This window comes from Convolutriloba macropyga, chromosome 14 (genome assembly GCF_964194025.1).
Source record: "Convolutriloba macropyga chromosome 14, txConMacr16.3, whole genome shotgun sequence".
In the NCBI taxonomy this organism is placed as follows: Eukaryota; Metazoa; Xenacoelomorpha; order Acoela; family Convolutidae; genus Convolutriloba; species Convolutriloba macropyga.
In genome coordinates this window covers 14,446,939-14,471,207 of record NC_134481.1, presented here as the reverse complement: position 1 = coordinate 14,471,207, position 24,269 = coordinate 14,446,939, and the positions used below count along the sequence as shown (strand labels likewise).

The 24,269-nt window shown below is 35.3% G+C and overlaps 1 protein-coding gene across 10 annotated transcripts in view; it reads left to right on the top strand.

The window, feature by feature from the left end:
* LOC142353617 (lysosomal dipeptide transporter MFSD1-like) overlaps nt 1-16,874 on the top strand; it is a 39,153-nt gene extending 22,279 nt beyond the window's left edge. For 7 of the 10 annotated variants that reach the window (XM_075405907.1, XM_075405906.1, XM_075405905.1 and 4 more), the window contains 5 exons: nt 10,016-10,204; nt 10,933-11,169; nt 14,548-14,992; nt 15,506-15,846; nt 16,303-16,874. In XM_075405907.1, coding sequence (XP_075262022.1) covers nt 10,016-10,204; nt 10,933-11,169; nt 14,548-14,992; nt 15,506-15,846; nt 16,303-16,733 — 1,643 coding nt within the window. In that variant the 3' untranslated portion in view covers nt 16,734-16,874. Of the gene's footprint in view, nt 1-3,243; nt 3,870-6,872; nt 6,949-10,015; nt 10,205-10,932; nt 11,170-14,547; nt 14,993-15,505; nt 15,847-16,302 lie in introns of those variants that run through there. The other 3 variants (XM_075405902.1, XM_075405903.1, XM_075405911.1) reach the window with 3 other exon arrangements.
* Nucleotides 16,875-24,269: the final 7,395 nt, after the last annotated feature.

The following is a 24,269-nucleotide window of genomic DNA, read 5'->3' as shown; positions in this document are numbered from 1 at the left end:
TGTGTGTGTGTGTGTGTGTTTTGTGTACGCTTATTTGCTTGCGATTTTTAGGGTCTCTTACTAGCCCTATTCTGGAATCTAAGCACCACGAAAAATTAATTGTTGAATAACTCGTCCCGAAAATTTTCTATTTCTGGTGCTCTAAAACTAGAGATCATGAAATTTTTTATAAAGCTAATAACATTTTTTTAATTATATCTATATGATAAGTCGCACAAAATTTCTCTGCAGACATTGATTTCAAACCTCCGCCATGTTAATATTCTCAAAATGCACATTCAATAGTACGCATCCAAATACGCATTTATCTGTTTACACTACAAGCATACTTTAGCATAAATATTCCCTGGATTTTTTATTAAAAAATTGTATATTCGTCAACTGTGTTTCTATTTTCAAAACGGAAGTGGTGTTATGTCTCGATTTGATAAGTTTTGGTAACTCAAACTGAGCATTTATTAGCATTGCTTAATTACGCTTGCCCTCGTTTTAATCACTCAAGAAAGATTTTTTTGAATAATTCAGTTTAATGCTAAAAAGATAATCGCTACATATACAGTATGACTACGAACCAATTTTTCAACGTATTTTTGATGATTTTTTTTATTTTCTCTGAAACTGATTTGTGACTTTTCTGAAATTTAGCTAAATGACCAAATTTCTATCAAATAAACTGACCAGCCGTTCAGGCAAGCCTGTTGCGACATTCGACTGGCTTATAATCCGTAGATGTACTTTATTTTTTACTCTTTCTACACTCTGTATTCAAAAAGAATGTCCTTTATAATTTTAATTTGTTGCATAATTGTTTTTGTTTTTAAGCTTTCTGCGCTGGCCCATCATTTTTATAAAAAGTTGTTCATCTCAAAAAAAATTCTATTACCTTGGCTTTATTTTTTAAATAGATGGCTTTGGTTATTGATAGTAAATTTTTATCCGTGAGGATTAGTTAACGTAAAAATGTTGACTTCTAAATGCATTAAATGAATTTTCTATAATTTTGAAAATTCTGTCTAGTATAATGTTTTGATCTTGTCTGCTGTATGTCCAACGTATGCTGCTCGTTTTTAATACTTTTTTTGCCTTGAAGTAATTAAATGCTCTATAAAAATTTTTTGGAAGATTGAACACCACCGTTGCTCTCACACAACAAACGTTCTTATGTACCCAGTCATGTTAACCTGCTAAAGCGTATACTCTTTTACCAAAACAAACATCTTGCAGTCGGTTGATAGCAATTCGAGAGAAGACAGTTGTTTATGGTTCACCTTTTGAAAAAATGGCAGAATAAAACTGCTAAAGTGTTAAAGTAACTAAAAATTTAATTTAATTCCTGGGTGTGGACATATCATTTTGGGTAATTCTAAATACTTCAGAACACCTGAATCCAGATCTTTTCTGCTAGCGCCCGCCAGCCCTATATAGCCGCAAATTTGCACCCCCAAAATCTAAGCCTTCGCGAATTGTAAGATCGATATTTGCATTTCATTGAAACAAGAGTTTCTAGGTAGATTGAAGGCACTTTTAGAATAGTTTCCTAGAAAAATCACGCCTTTATTGTAGCCGATAATGCCAAAAATGATCTAATGCAGAAATTTTTTTTGATGCTTACGTTATATGCAACAAATTTTGGCGGAATACGTAATATTTCAAAACCAAAGCTGTGCTAGCTTTTAGTAAATGCATTTTATTCATATATGTTCACGTATAAGATTCTTCAGCTTTAACAATATGCTTTCAAATTTATAAATGGGGTGCCTTACTCACCGTGGGGGGAGGTGCTAGCAGAAAAGATCCCTGAAACCATTGTGGAAGTTTTTGACTTACAAGTGAAGGCAATTTGTTTCATCATTATTCTGAAGTCGTCCTTCATAATTTCTCTAATACTCTGAAAACGTGCTTTTAGGAAAATTTTGTTGTAAGTATTGTCGTTTAAGGTTTTGGTTGAAAGTTTCTTTGTTAAATTCAGAAAGAATCATACCGTATGTTTTATTTTTTTTCCAAATTCAACGACTGAATCTGAGGAGCAACGACTCGATTAAACAGGAGCAGACAAATAACATCAATTTAAAACTACTTGAAAAATTACTGGCAATTGGGCTCATTGCACCTAGAAGCCCCAAAAAATATTTAGGCATGGAATTTTTTCGTTAATTTTTTAAAAGTGGTTTGAAATGCCATTATGATATTAAATGTCTAATTTTTTTTCACAAGACCTGCGAAAACAAATTATAGCTTCCAACTCAACCGTTAATTTTGGCGGTTTTGTCATACGGACTGGATATTTTTAAAAATATCCATTACCGTATTTAGTTTAAATCTATTTTCAAGGGCAGTAATTTAGTTAAATTTATCTTCATCTTAATTTCATTCACTAAATTTGATTCAATATCCATTTTGTTCATATTCTAGACAGGAAACTATCTATTCACAATGAAAACAAATGTCGGCTTCCTTTCTTATCGCGTGATCACCTTATGACCACTTTAACTTCCTTTTTGATTTAATTTGTACATTTAATTTCATTGTCTCATTTGTGTAGCTTAAAGTCAGTTGCAATTTAAAATTAGCAATTTGCTTTTCAAGGGCTATCTCAGAAATTCAACTAGTCCTTCGCACCGCGAATCGCCAATTCTGAAAGTAAATTTCAAAATCTAACTTAGAAAAGTTGCAATCCCGACGCAATTGCCTAATTTGACTAAGTGAGAGTCAAACGCGACACAATCGGTTCAAAATAAGCTTCAGCAATACAACATGGCGCAGTCAGCAACTGACTCACGAAAATATTTCGGGGTGGCCACTAAACTCATTACAACGATTATTAACCCATTGCACTTTGTTTGCGTTAATAACTACACAGAGAAAAATTGACTTAACGAACACTTTTCAGTTTTTAGATTTGGTGGCTTAGTAATTGTTAGGCTATATGAGCACAAAGATAAACTGCTGACAGAAATATATGCAGTGCTGTACATTAAACACCAGTGGTAATAAACTGCCACAATTTCCGCGAATTACTTCAGCTGAACCATTTATGGTATGAAAAAATGGCAATTTCTCCTTTGTCGTCATAAGGAAAAGCGCAAAGATATCAATTGCGCGCAATGAAAAACGTGATTTAACATTTAGCTTTTAATGTGACGTCATACCTTTTGTGGAGGATAAATTGTTCCCTTTTGAACACTTCATCATTTAGTCCGCATTTTATTTTTTATTCACAGAAGGTTTTTATAGCAGCAGTGAAAATGTTTCTTAAATTGTTAAATTGCTAAAAGAATTGTCATTTTTATTAGTAGTTTTTATTTAGTTCCTGTTGTCAATTTATATACTGACCAATTTTCTGAAAAGTGGGCATTATTACATATGAACGTTTTTCGATAACTTTTAACTGTCACGTGCTTAAGAACTTCAAATTGCCTCGTTCGTTTTTCCTGTTAAAATGTCAATGACCTATCTGTCTCCCTGTTAACTGGGAATAAACCCAAGTTGCTATTTTTAGCTCCAATTGAAACCTAAAGTTAACTGAATAATTTCTGTCGTATATGTTTTAACTCAGTTTAACTTCCTGATTTTGCAGCTGTTAACGTGCAAACAAAACTAACTATTGCTTTGTGTGAAACTTTACGGAAAATATTTTACGAAAACGATTCGATTATTTCTATAAACCTTACGTAAGACTACAGATCTTTAAAATTTCGCTGTGTTCCCGTTAATTTAGTTATGAGCTTGCTAGGACTAGAGTTACAGTTATAACTTGAATTGAAACCGGTTTGAAAATGACTTTCAAAGATGCATATTGTTCTTATCCCGCGGATTTTGAGCCCTTGTTGCCTAACTACGAAAAACAGTATTTCAAGATCAAAGGTGAGGTTCGTTTTAATTTTTAGTTTTTGTTTATTGTTTTCTGTGAATTTGTTATAATTTTTTAAATTACTGCAAAAAGGGATAATATAGCTGGCTGTCAATACCATAAATAATAGTTTTTTTCAAGACTTCACTGTTTCTGAGCAGCAATTTTATCGTTTATGTTACATTAATGTATAAGTAGTAATTTTAGTCTTTTTGGTTTTTGACGGTATTTGTCATTTTTCCCGTTTTTCCTATGAATGCTTATTCATAAAACAAAGCAGTCTAACTGATTGAAAAAAGAGTTAATTGAAGCGATTTCAGTTTTGCATTAAATTGTCAACTGACAAATAGTCGAAACGTTTAATCGGGTCTTCCCCATTATAGCCCCACCACGAAATTATACCCCCCCCCCCATTATGGTGTACTTATCATGATTGGAGGGGGGGGGGGGGGCTATAGGTTATATGACCACTAAGCTGGGGGGGGGGGCTATAACGGGAAAGACCCGTTAAATCTATAGGTCTAAAATAGTTTAAGATTAACCCCAAGTAGCGATTGGGCACCTTAGGACACTGATTCACCTTCAATAGAATCTGAGCGGTTTTATGTTAGATCTAAAAGTACAAAGTGTGTTGCAACTTCAAAGGCAGAAAGAATTCACCACTTTTGACCAAAGTATCAAAAGACGCCTTTTACTTGAAGGTTTTGAAGCGAGATTTAGTTATTGAAAACGGAAAAAAAACATGTGAGTACAGGTGACAATCAGAGTTTTCTTCCGCTAAATACGTAATTTATGCATTACTCGAAAAATGATACAGTTTTTACGAAATTTTATTTCACCGGAGAAGGTGTTGAAAACATGAAACATCAACCGATTTACATACGTCAGTTAAATTGCTCTGGAACGACAGGCGAGACCATTTAAATCAGACGGGGTCGTAGCTTAAATAAACTTTTGTGGGTGTAAGAAATTCCCGGTTAAGGAGGGTTGAAACCCGCAACCTCCCGAGTATGAAACTGAAACTTCAACCCCTCGGCTGTTGGGGACCTTGCAAAATACTATCGTAAAACTGCATTTGTTTAAAAAAAATCAACCGTGAAAAGTTCACTCGAGCAGTGAAATCGAAGGAATGTTTTAGAGCAGGAGAACAAAAACGGTCAAGCAAAAATTTTGCATAAAAAACATTGCCGGTAGAACACCAAAACCAACTTGAACAACCGCAAAATATAACCTCTAATTTAAGTTTATTTGAGACATCAAAAAGAAAGAGAACCAAAATAACAAAAAAGTGCCTAATAAAACTATGGAAAGCATTTTTAAAAAGGCAGAAAGAATGTTTCTTTTTAGGAGTGGGGGATCAGGGGTGGCAGTCTGTGATATGTAGATTTTTGTTTATAGAGGAGTCGATAGTCGGGAAGAGTTAGGCAGGTGGGGGGGGGGGATTTGAGCATGTGTGGAATGATGTGGAGGTAGACTAGGGTTAGGTAGGTAGGCCTAGGGGATAGGTTGAGGAGATATTTTTTGAGGGAGTGTCTATAGTTTGGATGGAGAGGAGAGACTGGTATCGGAAAAAAAATTCTCTAAACGACCTTTCGACCTTGACTAGCTACTCTTAAAATCCAATTTGCTGAAAAAAGGTTAATCTTGTAAAACAGAAGTCAGTGTTCGAAAGTAAATGTCAAAGTCCAGGTCAAGAATAAACATGCTTCAGCTAAAAAAAATCATTAGAATTCGATTACATCTCTTGTCAAGGAATTCAAATCAAATTAATTTGAGAAACCATTAAAGCTAACATCGAACTCCAACGAAGAAGAAAGAAATCTGGGTGGAAGAAATCGATGATTTTCAAGTGACTATTTTTTTATAAAGCTAATCATAGCTTTTGTCAAATGCAAAATTTAGTTGTCAAGAAACTAATACAAGAGTTTCCAGTGATGTTTTTCAAAATTTTCAGCTGAATACTTTTTTATGTTGTTATTAAAAGTTTTTTATTCTTGAAAATTGCCTAAAATCTTTTGTGTTGACTTTATTTATAATCATAATTTGTTCTTAAAAATTCCATGCACAGCTGCAAAATCGATGCAATATTTAGAGATAAAGAAACTAAAGTAGTTTGAGCAGATGTAGAAAAAAAGTAAGCTCTTGTAATAATATCGTTGAATCATCCAGATATTTTTTGTTGATAACTATTTCAGCATGAAGAACAGTTATTTAGATAGAGTGAAATAGATGTTAAAATTCAGTTGACCACATCAAAATTTTCCCCTCATGATAGCTACCTATGATTATGCATGTCATGCGCTATCTAATCTGCTACATTTATATAATCTGAAAAAAGAAAGGCACTTTTATTGGCGGAGTGTGTATACCAAACATCCAACGCTGAAATAAATTGAGGCTCATCATTTTTAGTACTGAAACTTGGACATTCTTTTCATTAATATCTTTTGGAGGGCTCTCTTGGCATTTTTTCCTACGACGTGCCCATAAATAATTTGTTGCCTTGATATGGCTCATAATTATATGAAATATTTAAACGACTCTTGAAGAGATCAGCAGAATGAATTGGTATCTGATTTTTTGATAAATTTTGATCAGCTGATATTTTTATTTTGACGCCAATCAGAAAAAAACTAGATAATTTTACACTTCAGTCTTATCAGTAAACTTTTTTTCAAATTTATACACTTTTTTTGATTAAAATTTTCTCAGTGAACCGCAATTTTGAGTCGGTTTGTTCGATTTTGAAACACTCGGGCCTCAAGAACTTAGAAGATGCTATTTATATCAAGATATTTTGCCGTGATCAAACAAAAAATTACCTGAAGGTAAACAATAAATAAAATGTTACCCATGCAAAAGGGGCAATAATAACTTCCTATGAAAAGGATAAAAACATAAATGCAACAAAAGGCTCACTTGTTCTGTGCGTAGCACATAATGTTCCCACATCCGCATTCGCAAGCATAAGATGTGTCATATCAATATATCTGAAATAATATTGCAGAAACATTTGTTTTAGCATCAAACAATATTTTTATCAAGCTGCTACGAGAAAAGATCCAAGGAACGAAAAAGCCTGAGTAACACTCAATTACGTGAGAATGATAAGTATCACTTAAGTTCTTGATTTAATCCTTAAGTTTTGTCGAAAGAGTTTTCCTCAAAAGTGTTTTTACTAAACTGAAACCATTTATGTTTCGTTTTTTAATCGTTGATTTTGATTTATTAATCTTTGTCGATTGCACATTGGGAAAATAAAGCTTTTTTCTTAAACAATTCTAAAGTCAAACATGGTTTCAAAGTTAACTATTTTTATAGTTGTTTCTTCACATTTGTCTCAGGAAGAGGGTTTTGTTCAAACCATTGGCAAATGAGGCTCTAGAAGTGAAAAAAATGTTTGTGAAAAATTAATGTTTTCTTTTTTTAACCTGAAAGCCTTAAACGAACCCGTAAAGCGTCAATAAATCAGGGGAATAATGTCACGTGTGTTCAGTGAAAACCTTCTTTTTTCAACTTTTTCATAGCCTTGCGATTTTTTTCCAGAAGTTGACAGTACTGGAAGATAAAACAATGGTGTTTGCATTTTTTGTCATAAATAATTCAGTTCTGTGGCCTACTTTATCAACGATACAAATATATCTAAACTTCCTGGAAACGTCTTTCCTAGCAACGTTTCTTACGTTTTTAACTTCTACTTGTATATTTTTGGTAGAGAACAGGAGCAAAAAAGCTGGTAAAGGTCAAATTGAATGAACGAAATTATATAAAAATAGAGGCAAAATCACGTAAAAACAACAAATCCGTTTGAGATATATTGAGGAACATAGAAGGAAAAGAATAAAATGTAGTTCAAGTTAAAAACAACAATGAAATTTCAAATTCGATTTTATGGTTGATTACTACCAATTTGTTTTGATAAAAGTGCAGCAAATTAGTTACACAGCTGAGAAAAAGGTCTAACGAAAAATACTGTTTCTAACCTCTTCCGTATCAAATTAATCTCAAAACAATCTATATCACGGATTGAACTAAGCACCCGAATGAAGTACAGACCATATACTATTGAAAATTGTTCAACAAAAAATGAGTCCCCAAAATGAGGGGAATAGCAGGTTCGATTTTTGTTTCCAAATAGGTGGTGTCACGCTTATTGAACAACAATAAAATTCTGAATTCTTTCAAAAAAATGAAATAAGAAACTTAGAAACAATGAAAGCGCATGCGACAGCAAAAAAAATTACATTGTGCCAGCAAAGAAATGAGGTTCAAATTATGATGAGCTCATCTACCTTCTTTAAATCTTTCGCTATGAGAAGCGAAGCCAAAAAAAGTTACATTTTTTGAAAAAATACTATCAAATCTGATATAATCCTAAAGCTACATAAAAGATGCATGAAAAAGAAAACAAAATGCAACATTAGAGAGAAAATTAGGCATGTCGTTTATTTAGGTTTTGTACAGAAAGCCAAAATGTCCATCTGCAGTGAACTAAAAAATTCCTTTTTTTCCAATTGTGCCTGTAAATCTTTTCTCCTGAAGAAACAACATAGTAATAGCTAGAATGCATAAAGAGACGGACCAGCTGACCAGTTGCAACTGATTTTGGTCAAAATGTTAGCATTAAATGTTCAACTGTCCATAGCAAGAGGAAGAAAAAAACAGGTCAGGACAAAGCTGAAAAGTTCTGCTCATTTTAAAAAGATGGATTTTCTGATAGTAAAATCCACGGGCGCAAATGAAATCATTAAATAGATTAAAACTGTTTTTTGCTAAACTGGTCGTCATAGTCACTGACGATCAGGCAGATCACGAAAAAGAACTTTTAACGGGAGAACTAGGCCTGAACAATTTTTTTCCGAAATTTTTTCAAAACAATTATTTTCAATGTCATTATCAGATCACAAAAAGTGATTCTCTTAAATCATGTAAAGCGCTCATAGAAGTTAAAGGTTAAATTTTATAAAAATTTAAGAATAAACCAAAACAAAATTTCGCCTAAATCTTGCTCCTCTCTCACTTCAGAAGTAGTTATTCGCAACCTCAGGCTAATTTGTTTTTTCTCTACGTCTGTTTTGATCCCAGCGGAATCTCAATTTTGTTTTCTGTCTCAGTGTGAGAGATAATTGAAAAAATATTATCAAAAAAAAATTTCTTGTGGCTTCTCAATCAAATCTCAGCGTAGCCCACAAAAATACACGCTGCAGAATCTGTCATCGTTTGTCGTTGTTTGGTCAACTGTATTTGTGGGTCGAGTGCATGTTATCACTAGAATATATAGCCTTTCATATGTTTTGGTTCGATATTAAATATATTGACAGTTTTCTGATTTTTTCAAAAAAATTTCAACAATTAGTCAACAATTAACAGATTTCAAAAGCTTGGAATAAAACGTTAGGTGAATAGGGGTTACCAATTCATAAAATTGGCTAAGCATTGGCTGAAAATTTGTCTCATTTTTTTCTGAAAAAGGATTTGTTTTATGTTTGTTCTAGATGAAGATTTGGACAAAGGAAGTGGATAACACTTTTTCTAAGATACCGTCTAAAAGACCGGTTGTTGCCTGAATTGGTTGAATTTTATCATAGCCGAATTTGGTTGAAAATCAGGCTGAATTGCCTTAAATTTTGGGTCAAAATTGTCGCCAAAACTTTTCAACAAAAGCAAACTGTAGATGCGGAGAGCTTTAACTTGATACCACATATAATAGTCTGGTATGCTGTCAAAGAAGTCCAAAATTGTCTGAACAAAGAAGTGGGCCTATCATAAATTTCTCCCATTTTTTTAAAATGTGGAACTAAAAGTGAGACTTTTACATCGATCTTGATGCAAATTTTTATTCCGTTGAAAATTGTTTTGTAAACTTATTTTATGATGCCCCTTATATATTCCTCTTAAGATTTTTTTCGGTGTGGTTCCTTTGCTTCAATGTAACTTTAATAAAAACTTTTGAGAAAACAAATTTTTGCTGATTTCGTTCTCAATATAGCATGTAACGAAAATCAAATTCAGTTACTTGTCTTCTTGAGAATTAAGTCCATTAATGACTTAGTAGTCCGCTCCAACATCGCCAATAGCACGTCACTAAGGGTAGAATAATAAAAAAAAGAAAAGTCTTCTCTACAAATAAAATGTTAAATTTCGCTACATTGCTTTCTGTTTCAGATGTCACCCGTAAGGAAAACGTGTTACGGTGTCTTAACCCTGGAAAGAGCTACTATCGATTTGTGGTGCTGTTCTTCTGTTGTTTAATGTCCTTTGGAAACTACTACTGCTTCGACATGCCAAGTGTCCTTCAGAATGATTTCCAGGCACCCAGACACTGTCCGCCTAATGTCACAAACTGCACAGAAGGTGACTGAAGTTAATCTTTAATAATCTTCAAGTAATATTTTAAATGATTATGTCAAAAAAGAAAAAAACAAAACTTGAAAGGGGAGAGCGCGGTGAGCGCGGTTGAGGACAAGCATGTCAGGTTACAAGTGAAATGAGGCGAAGCGGTGAAGGGGGGTGGCGGGGGGGGGGGTTAAGTGGGAGGGGGATTAATTTCTAAGAACCGCAGTTCACACCATTAGATTGTCTCTTAAACAGTTTTGGTGAATCGCATTTTTAGAGACTAGTGAGCAGTAAGGCTCTAAGAGAACTCACTGCCCTCCGGTCTCGGTTTATCCCGTTTCTGAGGACTAGAAGTCAAATGGGTCAGACGAAAAATCGGTCAAGCGAAAAATCGCATAAAAGAAGACCAACAGGACTAATATAATTGCTACAATATTCGTTTGAGAGAAATTGATAAACACATATATCGGCAAATTTTAGAACGTGTTGAAAAAAGCACTCCAATATAAATCGAATCTTTTACATTGCCAACTTCCCAATGAGACCCAAACTAGCCGTTTTATCGCTGTTCGTCTTCGAGGAACAGCAAATTGTGCCTTATTTTACTTTTGAATTAAGATATTGATACAAAAATTATCAAAAATGACACTAAAATTGAACATGAGACACAATCGCACAAAAGACGAGCAGGACTATTATAATTGCTACAAACTGAGAGCTCTTAGAAACATCAGGATATTATTCAGGTCTAGGTATGAGTGCTCAGCAATACAATCTTCTCTACGCCATCTACTCGTGGACGAATGCAGTTGTGGTTCTATTCTCTGGTTTCTTCATAGACAGAGTTGGAAATATGATAGGTGCTCTCGTCTTCACTTTCTTCTGTTTCCTCGGAGCTTCAGTCTTTGCATTCGGATCCACGATTGAGAACTCGACTCTGATGATGGTCTGCATGCTGGGAGGGAGATTACTCTTTGGAGCAGGTATGGTCAATAAATAAAAAAAGAACTATTCTGTTCCCCCCCCCCCCCCCCAGTGTTTTTTATGGGCCCCAGTTACAAATTTTATGTTGTCATATAGCACGTTACTATGTAAGAAAATAGCACGTACGCCTGGGGGTCAAAAAAGATTTATGCTCACTAAGCTGGGGGGGGGGGACAGATTTAAGTTCAAAAGGATTAGAAAAGATAAAGACTTTTAAGCTAATCTTTTTCTGACTGTGATCAGAAACAAGCTTAATTTTCATTTTTAGGCAAGTTCGTTATTTGAGATTTCAACAAAGGTTTTAGTGTTCGCAGTATACGAATCGTAACATCTTCTCAGACAGTAATTGTCTAAATTGTAATTTTTAGGGAACCCCCCCCCCCCCTCCCGCGCGCTTCTGAGTCTGTTGCTATTTTTGCACCCTTATGATAGCATGAGTTATTTCAAACGGCTAGTTATTAGCGATTATGTTTTTAGGTTGTTACATTTATCATTTTTTGGTTTTAAAAAAATTGCAACAATTTCTTCCCACGTGCTCGTGAAGACAATTTCTGTTCACGTGGGTTAAGGAATTAATTTGATGACGTAACATCACCCGTAAGTACTTTGGTATTTTTGTATGCGCCCTAGTCGCTTTGTGATAACGTCGTGGCCACTTTGAAGAACAGCTGAAAACGTATTTCAATATTTGCTCAAGGTTTGTCAAGAAATTGAACCTTGAAGAACTACAGAAAATCAATAATAAGCTACTTATGTTTACCAAGCTTTGCTAATCCGCTTCATTTGGCAATTTTGACTTAAAGAACTTTAGAGTGTTAGAATTTAGCCCCAAAAGCATCTGAAGTTCAAATATTTGGCGCAAATATCTACAATATGACAGTTTCAATAACACGCAAGGAGATTAGTAAATAGTGGGCAGGTTTTAAGGCGTATGAAGTTTTAAACCAACTATTTAGTAACAGAGAAAAGTATGTTCAACTTCTGATGAAATCTGAATTATTTCGGGGTTGGGAAAACACACCCATGAAAACCCTCCCCCACCCCCAAGCAATTTTAGGTAGGAAAAAAGTACTGAGAAAATTTTCATCCACAGAAATAAACCCGAATTTAACCTTTTGAACCGCTAAATTGACGCATTTGACCATGGCTCCTGCCCTGTGGCCATGACTCAGTGACCCGTGGGACTTGATATTAAACTATCCCAACCCAACAATTTATAACGACCGAAATTCAATGGAGGTTTACTTCCGCGTGCCTTTATTTCCTTCAGGCTCGGTTTTTTTCCTTCGGGTTTTGGCACTTAATGATCTAAAGTAAAACACCCGAAAAGTGAACAGATATCTGTAGTTTGAAGTTTCATTTTAGAAATTTCATAAATCTAAACAAACAGAAATATGGGATCTTTTCCCATATTTCTAGCCACCCCCCCCCCCCCGCCTTATATAGCCGTTAAATTTTGCACCCCCCAAAATCGGAAGTTTTCGCGAATTGTAAGAGTGATATTTGCATTTCATTGAAACAAGAGTGTCTAGGTAGATTGAAGGCACTTTTAGAGTAGTTTCCTTTAGAAGTTTTAAAAAATCAAGCCCTTTTTGTAGCCGATAACACCAAAAATGGTCTAATACAGAAATTTTTTTTGATGCTTACGTTATATGCAACAAATTTTGGTTGAATACGTAAAACTTTCAAACCATAGCTGTGCTAGCTTTTAGTAAATGCATATTGCTCACATATGTTCACGTATAAGATTACTTAGCTTTAACAATATGTTTACACATTTATAAATGGGGGGTGCCTAACTAAGCGCGGGGGGGGGGCGCTAGCAGAAAAGATCCGAAATATGTATTTTTGGATCTCTTGGTAAAAAAAATCTCAATAACTGACAACAATTCGCATTGTCTAACAAATGGGAGTGTTCACTTAAAACTTATGTATATTATATTATAAGAAATCTGTAAAAATGAATTATAGATTTTAAATTTCTGATGAAAAAAGTCAATTATTTGAGAATGTTTTTCATTATTGTCGGAAGCTGTGAGCTCACAGCTTCCTTTATTATAGTCCAATCGCTTGTAATATTTGAGAAACGAAAAGCCGTTTTGATTTCCTTTTTTTAAATCCGAAAAAGAAATTTTTTGAAGTTTTGACCGAAACGAAAAGTGAGTTAAACTGATGTGGGGAACAAAGACAAAGTTATCGTCAACAGGAGAAGCGTTTTGATTTATCAAAACTTTTACTTTCGATGTCTCCTTAGGACGGTGTAGTTCTTAAGTTAACTTTAGCCGTTTGTCCGTTTTATTGGTCATTTGCTGCATTTTGTTTGTTTTTAGTAACTCTCAAAAAAAATGAAGCAATTATTTGAGGTTTAGTGTATTAGGCGATCTCTCGTTTTGTCAATTTCGGACAATGTATGAAGCCACTAGGAAAAAATTTTGAACTAAAGTTTTGTGGACAACAGGCGAATAGCAATTAAAACACTTTATAGCGGTGCTCCATAGTCCACTTGAGGCTATAAAGTACTCAAAAGTGCCCAATAATTGTCTTTACATAAAAATGAGTAAACAAATCTCATGTTGAATGTGTCATTTTTGCCAAGGAGGAAAGAGAAGAGTGAAGAAGATAATAAACATTCCGTTGGTTTATCCCAAATAATTTACAGTTATGGGGCGTAGGAAAACTCGAGAAAAATGCTGCAATAGACATGGAAATAAAATTAAATGCTATATATGCTCAATATTAAAAAAGTAAGTTTTTATCATGTAGACGTCGATTAGGGACACTTGAGTACTTCAGAGCGTCAGGTGCTTTTTTAAGTACAACTTATAATTGTTTTAATTGGTACTCGCTTAATGTCCACTTTACCTTTACAAAAAATGTTTTCTCCTAATGAAGTTTTCCCTAAATATCCCTTTTCTCAAATATTTTAGTCATGTTGTTGTACTGCTTTAAGTAGGTGACGTCAGTTGTCCCACTCTTTGGTAATGAGTTTCTAGTTTTATTGCATAATTACTTAAATCGCGAATGGCGGGACTTGCCGCTTTCTTTTATTAACTTTCAACACTAATATTATGAAAAACACCGTTCAAGGTTAATAAAGGACGCTTGTATAATGAAAACTGGATCATAAAGCTTCGCGGTTGAAATAATCATTTTGACTTTAATGGAACAAATTTGATTGTAAAAATTGCCTTACAGATCCTATCGACATTTCCGTCAAATCAGTTCTACATCTAACTGTAGCTATCCAAATGGTGCGCCCAAGGAATCCTATTTCGCAATTTTTCTAGAATCTGATGCCTTTGTTTTTTCTATATATATATATATATATATATATATATATATATATATATATATATATATATATATTTTATTTTTAGGAGATGGCTCAGTGACCATAGTGCAATATCGTCTGTGCTCGATGTGGTTCAAAAACAAGGAGTTAGCCTTCGCTTTCAGCATGAAACTAGTCGTGTCACGTCTGGGAAGCACTCTGAACTTCCTTCTAACCAATAAGATAGTCTCACTTATTGGAGTTTGGAAAACCCTAGTAGTTGGAGCTGGTCTTTGCGGGCTAGGGTTCCTATCGGCGTTTGTAGTCGGGTTCTTAGACATACAAGGCATGAAAATACGTCATAAGAGGAATTTCTCGATTAGCAGTGAGCACGTGAACGAAAGCAGCACTGGAGGGGGCGTGGTCCAGTTACGAGATGTGAAGAGATTGAACAGACTGTATTGGTTCATTGTGTCGTCAATTGTGTTCTTCTACTGCACGTTGTTTCCATTCGTGGCTGATTCGGCCATGTTCGTGGGTGATAAATACGGGTTAGTTGCAAATATTATTCATTCAGTTTTCTTCAAAAACTTTTTGGTCCTTAAATAAAGTCATTTTCAAGTCTTTTCTACCCTAGGCGAGACCGGATGGCTATATTGCAAGATTCTTGATAGTTCTTTATAAATTAGTGAGCTCTGGGTTAGTGATGAGATATTTGACAACGATATTTGTGCTGTAACATTTTTGTGTCCCAAACCAAGACTTCGTTTTTCTATTATTAATAGAATTGTTCCTTCGTGATCCATTAAATTGAAATTTTTTAAACCAATTCATATTTGAGCTTGGTTAGCTAGGTATTTTTCTATGAACTCAATTAAAACCAAACCGTTTCTGCAACCCCCCCCCCCCCCGCCCTCCCCTACAGTTATGGAACACGTGACATAACATAGTAAATCATTATTTAAAAATATTGCATGTGCTTTTGTGGGGTGCAAACAATATGCACCCACTCAGCGGGGGGCACAAACAGAAATGATCAGAATGTTAATTTTTGATTGTTTCAGCTACGACAACGACAAATCCTCACTAATCGCGGGTTCCCTCTATGACGTCAGCCTAGTCGTCATGCCCATAATTGGCGGTGTAGTTGACTACTTTGGCTTTCGGGGACTCATTTCCTCAACAGCACAATTTGCAACAATACCTATATTCTTTTTGTTCACATTCGACAATTCAATTCACCCACTTCCTGTATTTATATGGTACGGGGTCACTTATTCCCTCACAGCCTCTGTGTTGTGGTCCTGTATTCCCCTAGTCGTGGACCCTGCCATAGTGGGCACTGCAATGGGACTGGCGTCATTTGTTCAGATGCTAGGAATTGGGTGCTCTAACATGGTAGTCGGTAAGTTTCAGGTTCATAAAGGTTCAAAAAGAAAACTGTCGGTCGTGATAATAACAAATGTCAAATTAATGTTCCAATATTTCTTTATAAATGGCGGAATATCTAGGCCGGCTTTTCTCCGTAGCAAATTGAAAACTTTTTTTTACGAATCATAGAATAATAAAAAAAAATGTCGACAATTTAAAGCTCAACTACAAGGTAGATTGTATTGACGTAACTTTTCTTTTTCTGCATCAACGTGCATCCACAATTGATCACACTTTTACCAGTTCGACTTGTCGACTTTTAGAAATGAGGGGGGGGGGGTATATTTCGTTCTGTGTGTGTGTGGGGGGGGGGGGGGGGAGGAGGGTAAAATTGATAATAATTCTCTACAGAATAAAATATTTGCTCAATTGAAACTTTATTTTACTGTATCTGTGGATTCTATTCCAAAAAAGTGAAATTATTTTTCAGGAGCATTTTTGGACCATGGGCCTGACGAGAAAGAATCGATGTCTCAATGGAAAAATGTCATGATCTACTTTCTGTGTACAACTATAATGTGCACTATTTGTAGCATCACATTCTGTTCATACGACTTGATATTCGGAACTCGGATCCTGAACCGAGGCAAAAGATACCAGTCAATCCAGTATACCAAAAACATCACAATAAATGCCGACCACAGTGATCTTCGCCGGTCATCGGGCGAGAGTGATGCCGAACACAACCAAGAAATATCGGACCAATCACATAAAAAATTACACGATTCAAATAGCCGACCAAATTCAACAATCTCAACTTCGAGTCAGTCGCAAAAGGAGTTAATGACTCACAGTCAAAGCAGCCAGAATTCGTCATCGTCTTCGGAAATCAATTATGACGATTTGGAGGCCAGTGCTTAACAAGACAGTCTAGAATCTTACCTCAAAAATCACAAAACCAATGATGTTTTTGAGCTTCTTCAAAGTGTATTACTTGCCGCTGCTCCTAACTTTGTTGAACTTCCAATAGATGTTATTGTAAATATAGTTTTGTCTAATCTACACTTTTTTGGCCGCTTATTTCGTAAAAATTTAGTGATATACATTAGAATACTGCTTTTTCAGAGGTCATTTTTTAAGCAGATTGAACTAAGTCAACAATTGGGCACCGAGTGAAAACATTAATAACGAACGTCGAAAGCAGTAGTCTAATGTGCGTAATATACAAGTTGTACGTTTTTTGCATGCGTTGATATAGCTGAAGAAAAGTATTCATTGATACCAAGGATTACTGTCAACAATATTAACTATTATTGGAAATTTGACAAAATATCCATTATTATTTGACATCTAATGTAATAGATAGCTCTATTATAGAATTTTTGATGTCATTTCGTGTAGGAATGTTCAGTTTTTTCGTAGTACTGCTGTAACAACGGACGCAAAAAATACCCGCATATTTAAAATAATGAATGTTAAAGTATCAATTTTAATAAATGAAAAAATGAGTGAATTGATATAAAGCACACAATACATCTTGAATAAAACTTCAAAAACATCCTACAAAAAAATTAAATTCGATGAACAAGGAAAATGAAAAAGTCTCTTCGACTTATCGAATCATTACCATGAAAACTAAAAAAAAAACAAAAGAGTCAATTGACCGTGAAAATTTAGGAAAACAAATTAATATGATTTCGGTTATTTGTTAAAGTATGAATCAGTCGTAGTTTTGAAACAGCGATTCTGTTCGCTGTTTTTCATGCAAAATGATTACAAATTACAGCTGTGAATGATCACTCCTTGTTTAATAGCAAAGAACGACTCACGCACTGGGATTCGGTGGACCAGCTGAGATCCTGGTCAAATTTGAGCAAAGCCCTTAGTAGTGCTTCGAATCAGCTTTTTTGGTCAACCAAAATCGTTTTGATTTAGTTCACAAATATTAAGAGTCATTTCAAAAACAAATATCTCGAAACCCTACAGCAGAAGTTAATTTTTAATCTAGTGGAAATATTAAAAACCACCTTTTGCTGAAATAAATTGGCTGTCACCGTATTCAGTTCGATAAATATTGTTTAATCTGTCCAATAAGTTGCGTTATTGTTGAAGAATTGGTAATTATTTTAAAATGGTTTTTTATACTTCGTTTTCAAAAAAAGTTGTGTTACCCCTTTTGTGTTAGACGGATCAGAGAGAACAAACTAATGTAAATTGTGCACAAAGAAGCTTCACAAAACTTGACAAGAGGCTCAATTTGTTCAACATATACTTGGAGAGAGACAAGAAGACTTGAGGAGCAAGAAAAGAACATGAGACTGGGTCAAAGGAAATGCCCAACTTCGAGAGGTCAAAACCAAATGTTGTAATGTTTAGCACCCTAGGCTTGCAATTAAGAGATGCTGGTTCAAATCCAGTATTGTTACAGCTTCACAGTAGTTGCGCCTGCTTATACTCTCAAAAACATTATGCAAAAACATTTTGAAAGGTTATCGTGGCCGCGCGTCTTTTTGAGTCCATGCAAATTTATCAATCTGTTGTTTTGAATGTTTTGTTGCTATGAGATTTTGTTTCACAACCTGTAAGGTCACTTCTTTTTTGCGTTGCCGGTCTCGCCTCACTCGAAAAAGATAGAGCGAGAGAAAAAGAAAACGAGGGTTAACATATTTTGTAGCTCATTATTTTCAGACTGAATGATGTGATAACGTAGTACAGAATATTGCAAGTTTTAACTCTGATGTGGTAGGTATTTTATTCGCTTGATCTTAATTACCACACTAGAGCTAAACCTATTCTATTGTAGCGACCTTAATTACGTGCTAGAATAAGTCTCAGTATATGCTCACAATGTTCTTTGCTGATTTCCAAATCTATGTGTTATTTGCTAGAAAATAAAATTGATTAGATACAAAGATTAATTAGTGAAAAGACAGAAAGGATAGAGCACAATTAGGGGGTAAATCTTACTCGAAAATATGGTGGGATATATAATCTTAATCAATAAATTGAATCCATCTTACTGCTGGATGTGAACATTACTCTAACTCTATTTTTGCTATAAAATTGGCAGACTTACAATCGCTGCTGATATTTCCCTCTTAGTTGAGGAGTAGATATTTCGCTCTTAGAACAGAGAGAGGAAGAGAGAGAGAAAATTTTTTGGTGAAATTCAAGCGGCTTAAGTTGCGCTGGCTGAGTTGGAGAACTGATTTCCTTCAGCAGCAAGCTCTAGGCTCGTGCGTGTTTATACATGATTCAACACGACTAAAAAATCACAAGACTTATGACTAGCTCCGAATCAATTCCTAGGTCATTCGTGGAGCCGACTATTACTCGTCTTTAGTCATATATTCGTTTCAGGCTTGCTGCTGAAGAACGGCCTGGATAGCTTCAGTATCCTTCACTTAGTACGCGTATTAATAGCGGCAGTGAATCAGCCGGTATGGCCTGCTCCATAGTGTATTAAATAATACACAGCAGTATTTGGCTATGAATAATGTATTCATTCACTCAACGCAATTTACGCAGCATAGCTCTCTCTTAATATTCCGTCAGTTTAGACTAAGTCTAAAGTGTTCACAAAGTCGACGGTTAAATAATTATACTCTCTGTAGTATCGGTAATTGCGGCGGCAATTATCCAATTAGCAATACTACAGCTCACCCCGGTTTAAAGAAGAGAAAAATTGTGCTCTATCGTACAAAGTTTACATTAAGAGTATTAAGGAAACAATAATAGTTTTTACAAAAAGTTGCTAATTAAAAAGCAACATTTTAAAATGAAAACACGTTAAAAGTTTACAACTTTGATATACAGATGAGGGTTACTAGGTATAAAATTTTAAACAAATTTGCAGTTTACATATTAGTTTACAAATAGAGACTGGATAGCAAATACACCAGTTATGAGACTAATAAGATTTAAGAACCGGTTGGTGATTAAGAGTAGAAATACTAGAATATATGCTCGTTGGAGAAGTTTACAAAAGTTAAGACTATTAAGATCAATGGACAGCAATGATACTTGTGCGACAAAATTAGTAGCCTTTAAATGGAAAATTTCATGAGACACATAAACAAAGTAATAGTGAAAGAGTTGGTTGGTTACAAGTACAGCAAAGACGAAAATGAGTCTTCAAATATTAATGTGAAAGGAAGTTTACAAAATCAGAAATCAATGTTAATTGTTCTTTATAAATTTTAGCGCTTTCAATTCTTTTGCAAGGCTTTGATTGGCTTCAATGAGCTCATTTGACTTCTTGATTAGAGTCTTCAGCTGGGTATCTCTAATTTCCAAGGTTTTCGAGCAAACAACCAACTTTTTTCTCATTAATTCTTTCTCGTTGTTGGTTGTTTTTGCGGAAATTTGGAGAGTGCTCAGTTGGCTCTGAAGGTCTGCCAGTGCATTCTCCGACTCCCACAGTTGTCTCCGGAATGTGGAGTTCTCAACCACTAAATCTGTAGTGGAAATTGTTTCGGCCATATTTGCGGTGTTTTCTGGGAAGGCTGTAAGGTTTGAAAAAGGGACGTGAATCCTACAGCCTAGCGTCTTGTGAGCTACTTCATAAGACCTTTCGTTGGCATTTCTGGAGCGAAGTCTCCACAGGTTCATTGCTGGTACCAACGAAAAGTCAGGGATCACCGGTAGGGTGTCGGTGGGAACAGTGATCGTCTGGCCGGTAACTTTATTTTTAATCACTGTTTCCTCTGACAGACACCATTGGTTACAGTCCATTGTGAGGGAATAATCCAACGACTTAACGAATTTCGGATTATTGTCTAACGGATGCATCTCTCTCATCCGTTGGTGCTCCAGCCTCTCTTCCTTCAAAGGAAAATCTCTTCCCTTGGGCAGTCCGTCGTCTATGGAACTGTGAATAGGCTGAAGAGGTGCTTGATGAGAGTTGCTTTTATGTCCAACTGTGGTTTGTTGATGTTGATGGGGCTCATGCTGTTGTCGGTATTGTTGTTGATGTTGGTGTTGATGTTGTTGTTTATGTTGTTGTTGTTGTTTGTTGAAATGACCACGTTGACGCGGATGGATTGCTCTAGGCTTCTTTGCTAGAGGTGGAAGATCACTCATCCAGTTTGTGATGGGGTCATACTGCTCCACTGGCAGTGTGGGGGTTGTGATTTGGTAGGATCTTTTCGACATCTTGTCAAACATAAATAAAAATACATTTACAAAGAAAGGTTAAAACGAAATTTAGCTGTGCTGAAAAGAAAACAATCGTACTTTCTAACGTACCAACAAAATCATACTCTTAGAGTACAGGAATACAATCACACATTACGTGCAGAATCAATTTTTGCGAAGCTCCCACCGGGGTGGAAAGAAGGAAAAGAAAAAATTGAAGGAATTGAAATGTGGAAAACAATCTCCGTTTTGAAAATCGGATTATCCTATTAACCAAAAAATTATTTGTTTAAAGCTTTGAATCAGATTGTGTCAGATTTAACTGACTAAATCGGGTTTCGGACCTCGTGGCTTCCCTCCGTGCGACGACCCGCGCAGCTGGGTTTTTCTTTGTGTTGCAGTATATACCTGCTAGTGATGAAGGGTCGTTAGATGAGGAGGAGGAGGAGGACTTCTATGAGGAGGCCAACAGAGAGGGTGATGACGAAGGAGAGAAGAATAAGAATTGGGAAATGAATGGGTTGCATTGTTTAGGAATTTTCCGACCAAACGTCGTGGGGGTTGATCTTCTTCAAACAAATGGGGCAATTTTGTTTCTCTTGGGCACAGGGATTACACACAAAATGTCCAAGGTTCTGTTGACATTTTATGTGCGGGTGAGTGGAGGAGGTGACACATTTCTTTATTTGGTTGCAGCAAAAACATCGATAATAAAAACTAAGGGATATCGTATAAATGTGGCGGAGGCAAAGGGGGCAGTTTGGTTGGGAGGAGTGTTTTAGTAAGTTAGTTCTGCAATCAGTGCAAACAAGGTGAGGGGGTTGGTCTCCGTCGGAAGGGGGCAATTTTTTCCAGCATGAAGTAATTCTTAAACAAATGGGACATTCATCACGATATTCGACAATGGGGGGGCGTGATGAGTTCTGGAGGGGAAAAACTATTCGAAAGGATAAACAATTTCCCATTTCAAAAATCTCGAGATGGATAAATAGTTTCGTTATTGAAGTTGTTTGGGGGATTTAATTGATCTAATTTCAATAAGAGCGATTTTTCGATTTTCAAAAAGAAATTCCAATGGGGTGAAAGAGGGGTTAGGACTTTCGTTAAACTTTGTTGGGTATCAATATTAACATAATAAATTATTAAGGAAGGGGAGGTATAGTTGTCAGTCTCTATAAAGGAACGTTTAATGTCAGTTATTCTGACTAAATGCTGGTTTAGGTGAAAGATCATAATTAAATTAATTTATTGGTTTCTGTTGAGATATTTCTAGCACATTTGGATTCGTTTTCGAGTAGGTAAAGGAAATAGTTCCAGTAAACTGAAGTGGGGTAGACTGAGAGGGTTGATTTTTTCTGGGTTGTGACGTTCTTCAGGTTTACTAAAATAAATGCTTGAAGGGAAGGTTCAGTTTCGAAGGTTTTCACGAAACTACAAATTTCGACTAATTCTTGGTTTAAAAGGAAAAACATGATTTAAAATAAGCCAAGAGGGTACTTAATTGTTAATTCTGCGTTTGAATAAAAAGGTTAGAATAGGGCTATTTCGAGTATCTGGGGGTGACTAATTTTTAAATTTATATAGTGATTTAAAATACTGTGGGGTTGTCGAATGTAAATTATGAAGGAGTTATGGGTGGTGGATAATCCAAGGATAATATATTTTATGTTATTTAATTTAAGGGTAAGGGATCTATTCTGTATGTTAATCATTACCAGTTGGAGATATCAATGGGGATCTGATCTAAATTTTGCTCTGAAAGCATCAAAAAAAGTTCCAATAGGGGGAAAAAGCTGGTATTGTTATCGAACCTTCGTCCCAAGAGTCTACAAAATCAAACAAAACTTCTAGAGTGGGGGTTACTTGATAGGGAAAATGGATAGTAAAAGATCGATTAATCTGATGAGGTCTTACTAAACTGCCTTGATAGTAAAAGTACATTCCAAAATGATAATTTCGTGCTGATAGTTTCCGAAGTGTTTGCAATGTACTTGTGAATACGTTTGAATCTCTGAAACGTTCAAGAAATAAGGCAAAATTTGTTAAAACGTATAAAATAGACAATAAATTAATCAGTTCCCGAAGGGACTACTGAGGATCGGGGTGCCTCATTTTATAGAAGAAAGTGGATGTTGCTTCCTAAATCGAGTAGACCATATTCACAATCAAGTATAAATTCCTTAGGAGTATAAAATTTTTCGTGGTCTGAATAAATTAGTATGTCTACTAAGTCAGAAAATTTTGGTGCGCTAACTTTTAAATGCACTAAATTTTCATAAGCAGGTGTAAAAGAGTAATATATATGTCCATAAAATTCGTGAAACTTAATAAATAAACCTTTATGGTACTCGGATACAAAAAGATCATTAAAGTTTTGCATCTCAATTCATAATGCTGAAACAGTTAAGTTAGACTAATAAGAGTTGATTAAGTGTGATAAATTAAGTATAAAAAGACAAATTGGATGACTGAATTATGGGGGAGCAATTGCATTTACTTCTTGCTCAGTAGGAACTTTAGGGTAAAGATGTGGTATTTCTGGCATAAGAGGTGATGCCACTTCAGGGGCAGTCAGTGGTGACAATTCAATTTGACTGTTGTCGTGATAGATGTTATTATCTGGTGTATGCTTGAGGTATCGACTTCTGTTTGGTTCATTGTTTGTATTGTTATCAGAGTTTTCATCATCTTTAGGAGTTTGATAAATTGATGTGACAATGGAAAGTAGAAACGAATTGTACGAGGCTCCTAGTAGTGTTTTCCAAAAACCAATAGTGTTTTTCGACAGTTTTGGTATCTCGAAAGCTCTTAAAATAAAAATTACGACATCGATCAAGAAATTGATCAACATGAAACATGCAAATAAAATTCCGGCTCTTTCTATGTAATAGCCAATTTCTCCAAAAGTACTCTTAAAGTGATCAAGGAAAAATGATGGTGACAACATTGAATCTAAGTATAGTCGATTATTTAGAACTGCGGCGCGATAGATATCGCGTTGACTACTGTCTACGTGTGCATTTTGAAGCACTGTTCGAGAAATCTTTTTCAAAACTGAATTAGAAGCTGATTTATGCAAAATTATTCTCCAAAAATCTTTCAACTGGTTTACAGTGTAGATACCTGCACGACGAGAATCATAATCAGGGATTTTTTGAATATAACCAATTTGTTGTGGAGCAAAAACAGCGGGCGGTTTAAAAGGAACTGGCGCCGGCATCAACTGATACCAAGAATTATTATTATCTAAATCAAGTTGAAACAAATTTTTGAAAGTATCTGTACAGTCTATTTCATTTGCAAATGGAAATGTTTGGCGCG